The sequence below is a fragment of the Rhipicephalus microplus genome, chromosome 7 (genome assembly GCF_043290135.1).
Source record: "Rhipicephalus microplus isolate Deutch F79 chromosome 7, USDA_Rmic, whole genome shotgun sequence".
Taxonomy (NCBI): domain Eukaryota; kingdom Metazoa; phylum Arthropoda; class Arachnida; order Ixodida; family Ixodidae; genus Rhipicephalus; species Rhipicephalus microplus.
The window spans coordinates 68769511-68786484 of record NC_134706.1 but is presented as its reverse complement, the minus strand read 5'-3'; the positions used below and the strand labels follow the sequence as shown (position 1 = coordinate 68786484).

The following is a 16974-nucleotide window of genomic DNA, read 5'->3' as shown; positions in this document are numbered from 1 at the left end:
TGAAAGCGATTCCCATTCTCCCAAAGGGGAGCTTGGTATCGTTCCCACTCAGGACTGCAGCCATCGCCTCCGCTCGCATTGGCGTTATGGGTTCGCTTCCCTTTCGCTCCCCCTCTCCCCCGCTTCGCGGCGCGCTGCTTGCCTGGCCCATGGAAAGGGTTTGCTCGTCGCTGCACTCATCCTTTTCTCAACTCGGCGGCTCCGCCGCCGTTTCGCCCGCGCCGCTTGCTTGCGCAAAGGCACCGCTAGCGGTTGTCGCACCGGGATCCAGGCTCCTGGTCGACACTGGGGCACGAGATAGCGCGTCAGCTACCACGTTAGTGCTCCCCTTCCGATACTGCACTGAAAAGTCATAATGCTGTATTAGGAGAGCCCAGCGCGCTAGCCTGCCTGCAGGCTCACGGAGCCGCATCAGCCAGCTAAGCGCGCTGTGATCTGTTTGCACCACAAATTTTGTCCCATCAAGGTAGACATCAAACTTCCACAATGCAAACACGATGGCGAGACACTCCCTCTCAGTCATGGAATAATTCCTTTCCGCGGGTATCAACGAGCGGCTGGCAAAGGCCAGCGGCTGCAACACACCATCGTATTCCTGTAGGAGAATTGCTCCTAATCCCAGATCGCTTGCGTCAGTCTGGACAACAAACTGTCTGGTCAGGTCGGGGAGCTTGAGCTGCGCTGTCTCCGCAATGGCGCTAGACAGACGACAAAATGCCTCTTGCTGCTCAGGTCCCCATCGCCACTCAGATGACTTACCCAAGAGCTTGGTCAAGGGCGCCTGCACTCGGGCACAGGACGGAATGAACGACCGGTAAAAATTGGCCATTCCGAGAAAGCGGCGCAGGCCGCGTACGTCCTTGGGCGCCGGGAAATCGAGGATTGCTCGGAAGTTTCTCCCGATCTGGCTCAATGGAGCCTTCGCCCAGCGTGAAGCCAAGTAACTGAACTCGGGTTTGCGCTAGTTGGGCCTTTGCGGGATTTAACGTCATCCCGACGGCTCTCACCCTCTCGAGCACATCGGCAATGTGGGCCAAGTGCTCTTCGAAGGTTCGTGAATAAATCACGATGTCGTCGAGGTAGCACATGCAGTAAGACCACTTTGCTTCCCCGAGGACGCGGTCCATGAGTCTCTGAAAAGTCGCAGGAGCATTGAAAAGACCAAAGGGCATATGAGTGAACTCAATATGAGTGAACTCAAATAACCCTCTGTGGGATGTGAATGCGGTCTTGCACCAGACACGCTCATCCATCCGGACCTGTAGGTAACCTTTGGAGGCATCTAATGTGGTAAAATACCGTGCAGTGCTGAGGTTTCCTACGATGGAGCTAATCGTGGGGAGCGGATAGGCATCCTTATGAGTCACTCCGTTGAGACGGCGATAGTCTACGCACAGGCGATGACTGCCATCTTTCTTAGGCACCAACACAATAGGAGACGCCCAGGCGCTGGACGAACGGCGAACAATGCCAGATGAGAGCATCTCGTCCAGAAAGCCGTCAATGACCTGCCTCTTGGCCTGGCTGACGGGCCTGGGGTTACACTTCAAAGGAAGCGCGTCGCCATTTTCGATCGAATGGCTCACCAAATCGGTACAGCCAGGTTGATCGGTGAAGAGCTCATCGTATTCGCGCAACAGTGCCGACAAACGAGCCTTCTGTGTATCATTCAATTGAGTCGCACAGGCGATCAAAGGATGCGGAGCCTCTTCGTGTTGTGCCGCTCGATCCCGATGGGGATTTTGAGCCGACGAGTGCATAGCGCAGGGGCCTGCCCCCGAAGTTTGCACGTGACACGGTTTCGACGCTTCAACTGCACAGGCAACAGAAAGCGCCGATGGGCTGATGAACGGCTTTAGCTCGGAAAAAGGTCCGTCGCGATAGCCTCCATTCGCAATGTCCACTACGACACCGGTTTTTAGGAGAAAGTCCCGACCGAGAATCACAGGAACACTGAGCCCTGGAAGATGAACGAAACGCGCGCGTCTCATTCGGCCTCTTCATCTGACAGTCAACCTCGCGGCGCCCGCCGACTGGGCCATGCCTTTCGCGAGGGTGAATGTCGTTCGGCTGTCCCGCAAGCGCACCGAGCGCTTCTGCAAGTGGGACAACACCTGTTCGCCAAACGACGAAACGCTTGCGCCCGTGTCCAGCAACGCCGAGAATTTGCGACCGACAATGGTGACCGAAGTAAACGGCGCGTGCGCACCAGAAAGACTGCTTGCCCGATACGCAGAGGGGAGAAGCAAGGGTTCGGCCGCTCGTGCCTTCACGAACGGCCCGCGCTCCCGTTTCCCTGCCTCACAGGAGGCACAAACGCGGAGCACTCCCTCGCTATGTGCCCTCGTTGACGGCAGCGGAAACAGGGCACTCCATCGCTGTCCCTTTCCCGCGACGGAGCAGCTTCGAGCTGCCGGGGTGGGTTCGCCGCGTGATCAAAGGAACCGCTCTGACGACCGTTATCACCGGTGATGCGCTGGGTCGGATTTCGTCCCTGCTCGCGCGCGTCGAGTTGCGATGCAGAACCGGCTGCCCGCCTCCCGTACGTGTAGGGATCTAAAGCTCGATCGCTTATCTCCCACGCGCGCCCACCTGTAGCGGTAGCCGCAAAGGCAGCTCCGGCGGGCTGTTGTCGCTGAGGAAGGGTCATGGCCCCTCCCCACGCGCAGCGCGGTTCGAGGGCCTCGCTGGCTGGCGGTGGCGGGCGATAGGAACGCGCGGCGAGAACGTCGCCTTGGATGCGCTTTGCCTCGACGGCCAATTCCTCCAAATCACGGAAGTGACTGCCGCGCAGGTATGCCGAAAAAGTCGGATGTGCCTGCCTAATCACCCGTTCGACGCGCTCCTCGTTCGAGGCTCTGGGCTCAGCGATAGAAAAAAAGGTCTTCCATCGCGCGTACGTACTCCTGAAGCGACTCATCAGGAGCTTGTGTGCGGAGCTCGAGCTCGCGCCGCATCCTACTCTCGTAGTCAGCGGGTAAGAATTCGCGCAGGAAGGCCGTGCGGAACTCATCGAGGGTTGCTGCTCGGTGGCCGGAAAGCCGATGCCACCTGGCCGCCGTGTCAGTCAGTGCAGCCGGGACGACGCGTCCGAGCACTTCCTGGTCGTCTAGACCCATGGCTCTCTGATAACGTGTGAGGGAGTCCAGGTAATCTCTTGCACTTTGCAGATCACCATACCCGCTGTAGGTCGGAACGGCCAACATGACAGAGGGATGAGGGCGTTTCGGAACGGCCGAAAGCGTTTGGACTGCCCCCATGAGTGCCTGAATCATTTGGGCGGCATTTTGCAGCAGCGTCTGTGCGCCCGCTTCAAAGGAAGCTGTCGGTGCTTTAGCGGTGCGGGCGAGCAATGGGGAACTGTCTCCGAGCTCGATAAGCGGCGCGGTTTCAAAATGGCGCCTTTTTTTCACAGCTGACTTTTGGGGCAGCTTCCCGTGAAAATGCTAGGCCGCTTGCGGCTAGCGGTGCAGGCGCGTGCTCGAAATGAGCTTGGCTGCTAGGTTGCGTAGCAGCCAGCGGGCAAAATTCGGCAACGGCTGAGGCCGCGGTGCCGATCTGCGCCCCGGAAGCTCCACTGAGAGCCGTTTCGGAGCACTGTGACATGGAACTGCCATGCATTCCAAAGGGAGCAGTAGTAGTCCAATTTGCCCTTGTGCACTGTTCGGGTTGGGCTATGGCCCCGGACTCAAAACACGCTACCTCTCCAGTGGGAGCTGATACGTAGCGCCTCGTGTCATCCCGACTGGGGCTTGTGACAAGTGAGGGTGCGCGACTGTGATGCTCAAGGGGGGCACTGGCCCTGTTCTCGAGCAATGCGGTATCTGCTAAAAGCGTCAGCGGACAGAACTCACGCGGAGCAGACATAACACGGGTAAACGCGGCGAGCCTGATTCGCAATGGCGGGCTGACTCGGCTAAGACTAATCAAAGGCTTAATGAGCCTTTGATACCGCATTGGGTGCCAGTGTGGTGACCCCACCGCTACTAACGTTGGGCGCCAGTATAGTGACCCCGCTACTAACTGCAGCGGACGATCACCGCGAATTCACGCTTAGCGAGCCACTGGGCCACTACTCCGTTTACCTGCGTGTAGCGCACCGCTTCGCGCGCGCTCAACTAATAAGGCGTTTAGCGCGGCGCGGCAAGTAGACAGTGTTCTAATGCAAAAGTACACAACACTTTATTGCCTCTGGCGGCACCCCGAACGACAGTACAACGTCCGCTCCCGGGACGCGGGTAGCAAAGGCACCCGCACGCGGACGTTCACAATAAGGGGAAAACTGCGAGCACGTCGCAGCTGGCAATGGCGAGCTTTGACACGCCGGTCGGGAAAAGGTCCCTCGCGGCTATGCTGCGCACTCTCACGATGGCCAATGGGCCTGGTCGCGAGTGTTAGGGCAAACCTCGTACGCGTAGGCCTACGGCAAGTGCGGCTCGTTGTGGTACGACCACTTCAAGCACTAGGCACCGCTCTGGGCTTAGCGTACGCTACCGAAGCTAGCACTCAAGTAAACACGCCTGCCGAGGTGCCCAAGACCACCCCGGGCAGGTTACAGTCCGGCGATACCCAAAGGGGACACGGACGAAGGAAAACACGTGCTTACCCGGCGCCGTCCACGGAGAAAATAGCGCTCCCTCGGCGCGCGCGTACCGCGTGCCGTGCCCGTACGTGGCGCCATTTATCGCCACGTGGTGTTAACAGAGCAGGAAAGCAAAAGGGTGTGGCCGTGTGGCGGAATGCCCACGAAATGGTCGCAGGCGCGCCTCAGATCCCCACAAAGTGCAGGACCATTAGTTTCGTTTCCAGGGCTGGCTTCTGCTCGACGCACTTACCGCGGGGACACAAACTCATGCACGGGAAAAACTAAATGAAAAGGACGCGCACATTCCCTTTTTGTGTCTCATTATTTATCTCAAGCTTTATTAATCGATTCGTGCAACAACTTACAAAAGCTACGCATGTCGTGTGAAATAATTTTTACCGTGTCACGTGCTACTGTTGGCAACGTCAAAGCACAGTCTACGTAGAGGACCGACGTCACAGCACTACAGTCTACGTAAGGCAATTCCAATGTCTACGTCATCCCCTCATTCTCTGGGTGTGCACCCATGAAAGGAAGGGCAAGCAGCGTCCATTTTAAAGTTTGACCCATTTACACGGTGTGTATTATAGCAAATTTGGGCAGACATGGTCGTGAACGCCCCATGTATGCATTGCGCTCGTCAGCTCAAAATTGTCGGACCCGGTGAGGGGCCCTTTAAAGGAAGTTACATGCAGACTAATTTTCATTCAAGAATGAGGTGCTTTCACGGTTTAACACTCCTCCACTGCAGTGAAACCGCTTTTATGGGGGTTTACGTGCGAACTAAAACACACCAATTCGTTTACTTTAAATACTTTGAAATTTTCAATAATTTAAATTTGAATCCAAGAGAATCAGAGTACTGTACTATTGGTTCGAGTATTCTAAGCATTCGAATATTTTCACAAGCCTATTATTGATCCTTCGTTCGTTTCCACAATCACATGCGAGCTGTAGTAATGTGCCATAACTCGTTGCTGCGCAGGCTCTTGTCCCAGTTTGCGTTTAACCTGAATCCCAACTGGGAGCTGCCGACGCAGCGAGAGCCTTCACAACCGCTGCGCGAAGGCGTGCGCGACATGCTCGTCAAGCACCACCTCTTCTCCTGGGACCTCTGACTCCCACGCGAAAGAGCTGATCCAACGACACCATCGACAGGCGTCTCCATTCGGCTGGCGACGCCGCGACGCTGTGGATGCGTGTGCCACTAGCGGCCGCATTGGTACGATCGTTTTCCGGCCCGCACAACTGTCACGGACACGTGGCACGGCAAGTCGGCACATCTGTCGTGTTGCTGACAGTATTGCGTGTTGATCTCCTACGCGCCAAATAGACCCTTTTTTCCAATACGTATTCAGTTAACCTTCTCGGCATCATGTATTTGCCCAGCTAACGATTGTGGGTTGCAGGTTTCAGTGGCGGCAACGACAGCATCGTACATGAACGTGTCACTGTGTCCACATAAATGCAACTTTGAAGGTGCACCCGTCACACAGGCATTTGTATGTGATGTTTTTCAATAATTTCTGCTCTCTTCATTGAAGGCTTGTTCGTGATTGGCTGTTTATGATATGGCAATTTGACCTTTCATTGTGATGGCTTGGCATTGGCCATTGTCGTAGGCTGCGGGGGTGTAGCAGTTACGATGCTCTGCTGCTGACCTGAAAGTCACAAGCTTGATCTCAGCCGGGGCGGTCACATTTTGATGGAGGCGAAATTTTAGAGGCCAGTGCACTGTGCAGTGTCAGTGCATATTAAAGAACACCCTAAGGTCGAAATTCTCGTAGCCCTCCACTACGGCGTACCGCATAGCCATATGATATATTTAACTGATACCTCGATATAACAAACCTGGATATAAAGAAATATTGGTAATAATGAAGTATATGAAGAATAGTCTTGCGGTAGATATAGTGTTGGAAATAGACCTTTCCAATAACTTTTCGGTTATAACAAACTCATTTTCGTGTGAGATGCAACTATTTTATGAGATTTCAGTGTATTCTTTTTATTTCACATTGCCGCATTTCATTTTTGACTGGATACGAATACATGACCATCATTGTTGCCTGTACAAACTGAAGTGTTGTGCAGCTAAGCAAAACAATAAAGGTCAGATATCTGGCACGAAAAAAAAAAAAAAGGAAAACGGTGAGGAGAGAGCATTGCACAACGTGAATGAATTTTTTTTTTTTTAATTTCCCGATTTTGGAAACATAGCAATTTTTTTATACTTTTGCACGAACCAATATGCTTGTGTAGTTGGAAAAATACAGTAGGTTGGCAAACTTCACAAAAGTACGTACCCCTCGTGATTATGCTACAATGACATCAAAGTTCTGTCATGAAAAGAAACTTTTCAAGCCAGATATCGATATAATGTATTAGCTTCGCAATCTGATCGAGTTGAGCTGTAATAATTGCCGGAAATTTATGTCAGCTAATCAATGGAGAGCTTTTGCTAGAAGTCAGGGAATATTATTTATGAAAAGAAAAAAATAGTTCTCGAGGTCCGCCACATGTATAAAGTGTACAGTTGGCTCTCACAACCGGTTTCCAGCTGCTTTGGTTTTACTTCTATCGATATATCAGACACAGGCTCACATCAAGTGTCACTAGTTGCTCCTATTACGCGGTCGTCACACGCGCATGGGCACGCATCAGCGCTGCTTGAAACTGTCTTGGAGCCCACCTGAATCGAGTGAGAATGAGCTGAGATTTCATGGACGACAGTACATCAGCTTCAAGTTTCATGGCGATGATGTCTTGCATCAGCCTGAGACATTCGTAGCCGTTCATTGGTTTGTTTTGTTTACATCCTCAAGTTATCTCCTCCGCCACAGGTGCATATAGCTTCTGACCTTTGTGCCTAATCTTACACTTACTCAGGTTATGTGCGTGGTCCACACTTCGCCCGGGCGCGGTGTGATGGGGCTGGCTGCAGAGCTTCTTCTATTGTTAAGGAGGCCCCCGGAGCACATCTTAGGCTAGACTACGGAGTAGTGCGAAATGTTTTGAAACTGCTTGCGACATATTTTTTTATTTTGATATGCACAAAGATGCAAAGGAATATGCTTAGCTGCAAATATTGGAACGCCAGCTTATACGGAGTGAGGTGGCTCATGAGAAAAGATGACGCTAGATGAAGTAGCGAAGTTCATTGGACATCACATTTATAGAGGGATTATTCACATCACAGGGATCCATCTGTATTGGAATACCTGGACACTCTTATCGCAAGGCAACGAAAATTTACTCAGAGTGTACGAGTACACTTGTGTCTCGCGAAAAACCATGCAATGCTTCTCTGTATGGCATGAGCAATGAAGCTGCATTCCGGTTCTAATTTTCTTTGTCTATGTGAAGAGACACATTTTGTACAACATCAATTACTTCTATACTGTTCCTGGGTCATTCATCTACAAAATGTATATTCTAAATTTTCTTTGCTTTGAACATTTTTGCATATAGAGTGTTTTTTTATTCCACTGTTCAGCAGCTGGTGACAAAAAATTTTACTTTTCACATTTTTATTCATTCTAAAATATTTTTCTTGCTCTACTACATATATCTATTGGAAAAAGCATTTCATTCTGCTAAGTTTGGTATGCTGCAATGACTGCTGGAGTACTTTTCAAACTGGCAAAAATGATCTTCCCGAGACATATGAAGAACAACCATTCTTCGCGGTAACGAAAGAGTTAAGAAAGATGAACCCCTCACCTGCATATGTGGATGCTTGCCTATGGCTACTGTATACACTCAAGCTGCATTATGACAAAATTGCATGTTACATGAAAATAGGTTTGCTATATTCGAAAATTTGTTATAAAGGTATATTCCCAACACTATTTATACTGCTGGAATCTTTTTTTATATGCTTCGTTATAACCAATATTTCGTTATATCCAAGTTCGTTATATCGAGGTTCGAGTGCGACACGTGGTTCTGTCACAGGGCCACGTCAGTGGTTTCAAACCTGGAACACGCACGAACCGGGCATGTGACATTGCTGAGCGCTTTTGAGCCCACCATGTCGTCGTTAGCTGGGCAAACCACAGCCTTGCGAGAGGTGTCTGTCGCAGTCGTTTGTAGCTGAGAGAATAGAGTACTAGCCAAGTTAGACAAAAAAATAAGGGTAAGAAACTAAAATGGGACCAATTGTCATCACAGGAACCATATGCAACACGGCACAGGAGAAATGATAGACGGTTCTCAAGCTGCTTTTGAAAGTGAGCCTCTACTGCTGTGTTGTGTTTTATCGTCGTCCAGAATCACGTGCCAACATATGAGTAGCCTAAGTTAAGGCCCGCATTTAGCAAATATGGTCGTAGCTTGGCCCACACTGGCGCTTTTAAAAGCTTTTGCCTGAAGGATGCTTTAAGTTGTCCAAGCTGAGAAAGCATGTATGATTTCTTGTGGAATGCGAAGGTTTTTATAATGTCTAAGAAACATTTGGACAAAGTCAAAAGACAGCCTGTGTGGGCTGAGATCTTTGCCCTGTACCTAAAAATGTTCATAGAGCAGGTCCGTTTTGAACATTATAGTGTGCAATTGTGCTTCAGTGTCAGTGAAAATCGCACACTGATGAAAATGTGCTTTGAGGACACCTACTTTGGGAAATTATAGTTTTCTGAACTGCGGTTATGATATTTCTAGCATTCTCACTATTGGGGCAGCGGATTTGCTTGGGAGCGGCTACTCATTGCTTCCAAAAACGGAGCTTTCATTTTTGTAGCGTGGCTTTCGTTTGCATCGTGTGTCCGAACAGTTTCGTTTTGCAGGGGTCTACAACCAAGGCAGCCCAAATGCCAGTTTTCACTGCCGTATGTCTCTGCTGTCATTCCATATTGGCCTTTATTTAAGTGTACGAGGGCACAGCGTGAACGACAAGGAAAATTAGGTGAGTCGTTGCCTGTTGGAGTTGTTTCAGTAAATTGCTCTTTCTCGAGAAACTTGAAAAAAAGCAAAGCAGAGCAGCACTGATTGCACAGATAAAAAACACTGCAGGCACAAAATATCTAGTCTTCTGGCATGTTGATCAGTCGGTCCATGTCGTACTCAGCCGCATTGCGGTTGTGCTAGTCACCTTCGTCGGAAATAGCAGTTTTCAAATGAAAGGCTCTTTTTTTTAACTGCTACTTGAGTTTTTGTGGCTGGCATCTTGCCTGGAGCTTTGCTCCAATACTCAGCATAGACAACTGAAGAGATGGTGGCCACCTTAAGTTCCTTTTCAACTCTGGCACAGCCAGCATCTAGAAAGAAATTTGCATGCACAGCATCAACATTGAAAAACACTGCTAGCTACGTTTGTGTTCAGAAGGTGGCGGCCCTCTGTGATACACGGAAACCGGATCGGATGGTTGCCTGCGTGCAAAGAAACACGGCCATGCTTTCTTACGCGCGTAGTGTAAGACGTGTCCAGATTTTCGTGGGTTTCCACGCGCAGGGTTAAACACATGCTTTCCTTAACCTTTTGCCTGTTGCGGAGCGATAACGTCAAGTTGCAGAGGTTTTCCTCAAGTATGTTCCGCTTCTCATTATTGAAGCCGTCTTCTTGGAAATCATAGTAGACCGTCTTCAATGTCAGACTAAATTATAACACATCCTGAAGCACTGGCTCGCCGATAGAGCAACAGGTGTGATTTATTTTGTTGTGGTTTTCACTGAAGGTTTGGCGCCTCGCACTCCTAGGAGCACTGTAGAAATGTAGTTGGTGAAAATTGCGTCTTGTAGGTGCAAACAGTAAAAAATGAGATAATTAAAAGAAATGCCTCAAGTCATCTATAGCGGGGCTAACGAGACATGCCTTGGGGCAAGCACCTCAATGAATAAACGCGCTTTCTCCTGGGCAAGGGTACATGGTAGAACATGTAACCTAGCTTTTTTTTTCTCTCTGCATCATGAAAACAATGATGTTGCACTCCTGTTGCCTAGCTCAAGTTGTCTAGCAAGAACGCATATCACGATCTGAATAGTTTGTGATAACACTTAGCACTGTTCTTTGCATCAAGAAAGTCATCAAGAAAAAGAATGCGTGTTTGTCTGTCATGTTTTGCTACATCTCCCAAAGCCAAGACATTTTGATTTCTTAGTCAGCAGCAGAAGGCCAGGGAGCCGCTGAGGTGCTGCAGCCAATTTGCATTCCATTGGAGGCGTGTTTGTCTCTACATGGATAGGTTGTGACCAGTTGCGTATTGTAAGTTGAAATTAGCGGTCTAGTCACATCAGCATTATTGTTTTTTTACTTCCTACAACTTTTGTTCTCAATGAGTGGCACAAGTGTGCCACCATTGGCTCAATTTTTTATGGCCTTTTTGAGAATCAACATTTTTTCATGCCCTTTTACGAGCCGAATCTAGTCACGGGATTCCGAGAGAGGGCTTCATTCACGTGTCCACGTTTGACAGAGAATCAATTACCAATCTAGCAATCTCGCGTGTGTACCACCTGCTAGTCCAAAAACTGTGCTGGTGTTTGCAGTACTAGTTAAAACAACTACTCACGTAATATTTTTTTCCTATTAATCCTTTTTTCATGCGTAATGAAATTATTGAACCTCAAAAACCACATACAAGATGCTTGCACGTGCTGCAGCATCGTGAATAATTTAATATAACAGGTTTTTTAGCAGCCAGTTTTGGTTTTGTTTCCGAGGAGTATTGACTGTATTCTGGTGTCACGACCCAGAAAGTGATCGCACGGTAGCAACGTGTTACCACGTTTTGACAATTGCTTCAGCTCATTCAGTCAATGGCTACACTCCTGTATTAGTCATCACAACCGTGGCAGAACAAAAGGCAGTCAACCGTGAGAGGTACCTCTAGATTTATTATGTGGTGCTCCCACATGATCAAGACCTTCTTGTCAATGGTGTTATGATGCGGTACTCTACTCGGAAATGAAGTCATGGGATTCCATAGAGAAGGCTGTTATTGCAACTTATTTGTGGTGTTGTGGAGCCTCCATATACAGGGGGAAAAAAAGTAATATCGTGTCGGTGCTTTAAAATTTTTTTCTGGAAAGTACATACTTGAAGAATGACTTTGCAGTGACAGTGTCTTAAAGCTTGAAGAATCGCATTTGTCATTTGAAACTTCATCAGCATTTTGTTACATTTGCTGCTTGTGCTGGTCAGAAACGAGTGTTCAATCATGCATGATTTTGTTGCCATTCAGTCTCAGTTGAAGCTTTAGTCGTGTGACCAAACTAGCATTTGTTTTTAAAATGGGCTGTTTTCATTGACTTTTCTGTGAAGAGTGAAATTTTTTTAGCCATTCCAGTAGTGCTGTTGTCAACATGCAGTGTACATCACGTGGGCTGAAAATGTCAAGTCTAAAGGGGCCCCGTAACACTTTTTTTTTTATTGGTCTGAATGCGAATGCCGATCTTTGTGCTCGCAAATGACCTCTGAGGTCATTCATGCTACTTTGGACAGGTACCACAGCCGGGAGGTGCCACACATCCGTGTGACCTATGCCTGAACCGGATGTAGTACCTGACACAGTTAAAAAAATATGCAGATAAAAAGTTAAAAAAAAGAGAAAATGCTCCAGCCCATAATGTTCAACGACACAAGTTTCAGGCAAGGCGTCACCCCATGTGCTTTTTCTGGCATAGTTTCTAGTGTAATCGTGGTGATGAAAGGAGGGCACAAGCAAACCGCCTGTGCAATAGCTTTGTTTATACTTGACACATTTGAAAATCTTTTGTGGAAAAAATTATTGCCCATGTTCTTCATACAGTCAGAGTTTCTTATATATACACCAGAGGGCACTCTGGAGCGAGTGTCTATCCCCAGGTGGTCTAAATTTCCGGAGCCCTCCACTACGGCGTCTCTCATAATCATATAGTGGTTTTGGGACGTTAAACCCCACGAATCAATCAATCAATCAATGAGCGAGTGTCTATGGCAGCTGCAACACACGACGCTGCAGCCAGTTTGCAAATTATGGGTACCGCACAAATTAGTCTAATCTTCATACTTTCGGCTTCGCGTGGCCTGGAGCAGCTTCGTCACATGACGACAGTGGGCAAATGTTCAGCAGTTGCACTTCACCACCTTAACTTTTTGGCTCGCCGATTCAAATCGATTCGTGAAGTTCACAACAGTCGATTTTTTTATTCAGAAAAAAAAACACAGCAATTTACAAAGCCACAAGGGCAATTGAAGCCGCAAGCGCGAATACTGTGCAAACTTGTACTATCCTTCATTTCCATAGTGGCTGAATGATTGCTGCACCAGAGTCCCCTCTAGTTAATTCTAGGATACTCTATGCATACATTTTGTTAAATAGCGAAACAGAAATGTGCAGCCCCTGGTGTTTAGCTCTATGGTAACGTTGATGTTTGTTTCAAATCTTTCTTAATTATTAGTTCTATCTAGAAATACTAATTATTTGTTTTTCTTACCCACATGTTTTCTTTTTCATTTTTAATGCACCAGTGGTAAGCAGCCGGTCTGGCCCAATTTTTGTGGCACTTATGCGATAGTAATTCTTGCGCCCGTGGGATGAACGATTTTGGTTTTGCACAACCATATTCAGCTTCGTTGCAAAGATTCCTCATAGAGCAGCTACTTCAACAGACCAGCAGAGATTTGTGATTACTGAAAAGGTGTCGCAGGGCCCCCTTTATGCTTTGGACGTGGTGTATGTGCAGACCAGCAACTGCTCCGCATACTTTTGTGGTGTACTGTATTTAACGACATAAACTGTGCTAAAAACATACAAGAACACGGAAGACACACGCACTGTGCTTGTACGTGTGCCTTCTATGTTCTTGTCTGTTGTTTGCTCAGTTCATGTAGTTGTGTGTTACCAACCCTCTCAGCGTTCAGTCCTCCTAAATTGTATTTAAGCTTTGTACAGACTTCATCGATGCCCCAGAGTTCGTCATGTGTTTGGCAAAGCGATGGTAAGAACCAGTTATGCACCTATTGTATGCATTTATGTGCTTACTCACTTCGTTTTAATATATGAGTATTTTTGTGGCTGTCAGATGCCACCAGGTGCCGTTGTTAAATACCACCGAACTGCGGAGCAATGTTTACAAAAAGTCAACGTATAGTGATGTGTATAGTATTTCTCAGTTTGGTTATTTTCATTTTTATTCTTTTGCTGTTGTTTCGTTGCTGCATTGCTATGCATTCATGGTTTAATGGTAGTCATTCTACTTGCATCATTTCATTCTAATATGCGAGTGGCATGTTCAAAGTCATTTTCTTGTGATAATTGCCTTTCTCGGTTGTGCCATTTTTTGCTATTAGCTCAGCACAGGCATTTTCGTATGAAGGTTTTACCTGTACATTGTTGGAGTGCATCGCACGTCAAATTCTTCATTTATTTTACAATATTTACACATTATCAAGCATAACTATGTTCATGTAAATGTTATTGTTTTGTACCTTTTGACTTGAAATGCCGTTGGGTGTCTTCTATGCTGCAGATTCAAAAGTGTACCTTCTGTGCGAGCTTTTGTTATTGTTTTCTTGATGTTAGTAGATAAGCTGATTCATTTTCAGTTGTGATAGTCATATTTAAGACAAGATTGAATTGTAGTGGCTGTAGCGAGCGGCTTATGTACCTTGAGCCTGAATAGTTCTCATGGAAATTTTTGGAAACTATGAATTCATATTCTAGAAATATAAGTGCAAAGTTAACATGTCTATAACCATTAACGAAAAATAAATATGACAGTTCTGTGAATAGAATCTGCTGGAGTGTCCAAAGCACGCAAATTGTATATAGTGATTTCACAGCTCGCATGAAACCATTTCAATGTTTGTGGGAATTTCACTAGAAATCCTAGTACTAATATAAAAATCAAGAATGGTGAATCGAAATGAAAATTGTGGTCTGTTCACTAGTTCTGTGACACGACAAGGAAAATGCACGCGGAATTCTCAGAAAGAGAGCCTCCCACTTGACAATATATTCGTCCCTGCCGATTTCGTATGCTTTGAGGGTAGTGCATTTCATGAAATATTCCAATGTTGCCTTTCATTCCCAAGTTACAAAGTTGTAAATTTGTTCCTTGTTATTTTTTATTTGTAAATTGTATTGTGTAGTTTGTGCCCAAAGTATTAGAAAAAGTTGCTTGCTACAGTCACTAGAAAAATAATCTCATGTGTTTAGATGGAAGTCCTCTGGCTATGTCATCTATTTAAGGTTAACTATACTATACAATAATTTCAGTGTCATTTGTCACTATTCTTTAGTTTCTAGCTACAATTAAGGGTTATGAAAATGCATTTAATGATGCTCCCCTGTTTGCATGTGTGCTATATGCTTACATTATGACACTGACCTGCGAATCTCTATTCATAAGCATCCAAGATATATCTGCGAGTCATTTCCCTATGCTGTTTTGTAATGGCTAAATGAAAAGCAGTTGTGCAACCATGGTCAGTACAGGAGGTAACATCAAAGCCCTTTTTCAAGCAACCACTGCTCGCAACGTGTCGATTAAAGCGCCAACATGCTCACTTTAACCCGCAAAATCCGGCATGCACTGCAGGAGATGTCCTTTTCAGTTTCATCATGCCAAATTTGCATGCCATAATGGCATCGTTTAGTGCTAAAAATTTTTCTTTGTGAAAGACCTTTTATTATCAGTACAGCTGTTAAGAAACCATACTGTCTTGAATGCTAATCTGAGTCTTTCGTGTATTATTGCTCCTGGTGGTTACGTCAACACTACTGGTTGCACCAAACCAACTCACTATGTGCTTTTGCATTTGTTTTTTTAGTACTGGTGTGATCAAGAGCCACAGCAAGCCATCCTTGTCAAATAGCTTGATTGCATAATGGGTTTGTTAGTTCAATTGCCAGCCTTTATATCATTGAGCAAAGCACCACAGTTTAAATTAGTATAGTATAGATGAAACGAATTGAGATAAGATCTTATAATATGCAAGAAAGGAACAAAAACAAACTAATGAAGAGACAAAAAATATGTTTCATATGCAAGTTTTTGGCCGGCGTGTGAACATTGGTGAACCATTAGCGTGAAATGCAAAGAAACACATCCTTTCCTATTTCACAAGTAGAGTTATCGCATATTTTCTAGAAACATTTTCTGTTGTTTGCGTGTGGTGGCAAGCACAAAAAATATTGTTTTCGTATGTCTCTGTTTGCCAGTTTGTCAATGTGCTTTGCATTTGATTTGCGGCAGGATGTCTCACAGTGTTATTAGGCACTTTCAGAATGCCATGTACGAGAGGTCTCATGTTTTTGCGGGCACATGCATATTTGATCGTTCAACCAGCCGGGGATCTTCAATGCTTGAGAAAGGGCCAGCGAAGTCCACTGGCATCATCATTACGTCAAATTGAACCACTGCAATAGAGACATTTTGCAGTACACATTGTCTAGTGACTGCAAAGGGTGAAGCGCATGCCGAGAAGTAATGATAAGCTAAACATTTCAATTAGCCCAGACTTCTTCTTGCGAATAGACTCTTTCGTAGAAAGAGTTGCCCTTATATCATTCATGTCAAACAGGAGAAAAAGAAAAGCACTTCTTATGACTGAATTTGTCGCGTTTGTAGCCTCCTTTCTTTATGTAAGTACTCACGAAAAGCTTAACCTTTCTGCATATATGGCAGTTTCCGCACGACTCGAGGAAGCGGACGCACGACAGCGCCATCGAGTTGCGGTGGTGCTGCTGTCTACACTTCGAGATATGCCAAAACTATCGATCAATATGCACCAGCTACTAGCTATGATAGAAACAGTACTACTGTTTCCCTTACTCTCTCTCTTCGTCTGCTAAGCAACCATCTCATCTGTGCCATTATAGTCAAACAGCAAACTCTTTGCAGGTCCAGGCAAGAGAGCTCGGAGCTGCGAGCATTTGACATGTGGCGTCCTTTTTTTAGTCTGTACATGTATCATAAGAATTTATTTTTGAACACGGGTTCAAGTAGATACTATATACATATATAACATATTTTGGAAAATGTATTCTGGGAAATGGCTCAACCACCTGTACGGTCGGCACATTTCACTCCTAAAGGACTTGGTATGCAAGTGTCATTTGTCTCTGTTCATGTTTTCAATAAATAAGTTTTGTTGCCATTTGAACCTTAATGACATAGTGTTTGCATGCATGTCTGCACACTCTGCCTGCCTGCAATGGAGTTTTCATGCAAAATGGCATTGAATAAAAACAAGTCAAAGCTGAAGAACAGTCAGTCGCATTTCCTTTCGTCGTTTCCTGGAAAGCTCGAAATCGAAGGAATAGCTGCTGCAGAGAAGCCACTATAAACTAGAAGCTAGGGTAGTCTGGACTTAAATGCTCGTCCGAGCATGATGATAGTTTGCTCAACTAGTTTTGTTCTAAGTGGTTGCGAAAGGTAGACATGTTGTCTGAATGAGGGATTTCTTC

The 16974-nt window shown here is 46.4% G+C and overlaps 1 protein-coding gene across 5 annotated transcripts in view; it reads left to right on the top strand.

Annotated features, from left to right (window-relative positions):
- LOC119180223 (small G protein signaling modulator 3 homolog) overlaps positions 1 to 16774 on the top strand; it is a 53682-nt gene extending 36908 nt beyond the window's left edge. For 2 of the 5 annotated variants that reach the window (XM_075869249.1, XM_075869248.1), the window contains exon 19: positions 9370 to 16774. In XM_075869249.1, the coding sequence (XP_075725364.1) occupies positions 9370 to 9571 (202 nt within the window). In that variant the 3' untranslated portion in view covers positions 9572 to 16774. Of the gene's footprint in view, positions 1 to 5570 lie in introns of all 5 variants that reach the window. The other 3 variants (XM_037431365.2, XM_037431364.2, XR_012884925.1) reach the window with 2 other exon arrangements.
- The last annotated feature ends 200 nt before the right edge of the window (positions 16775 to 16974 follow it).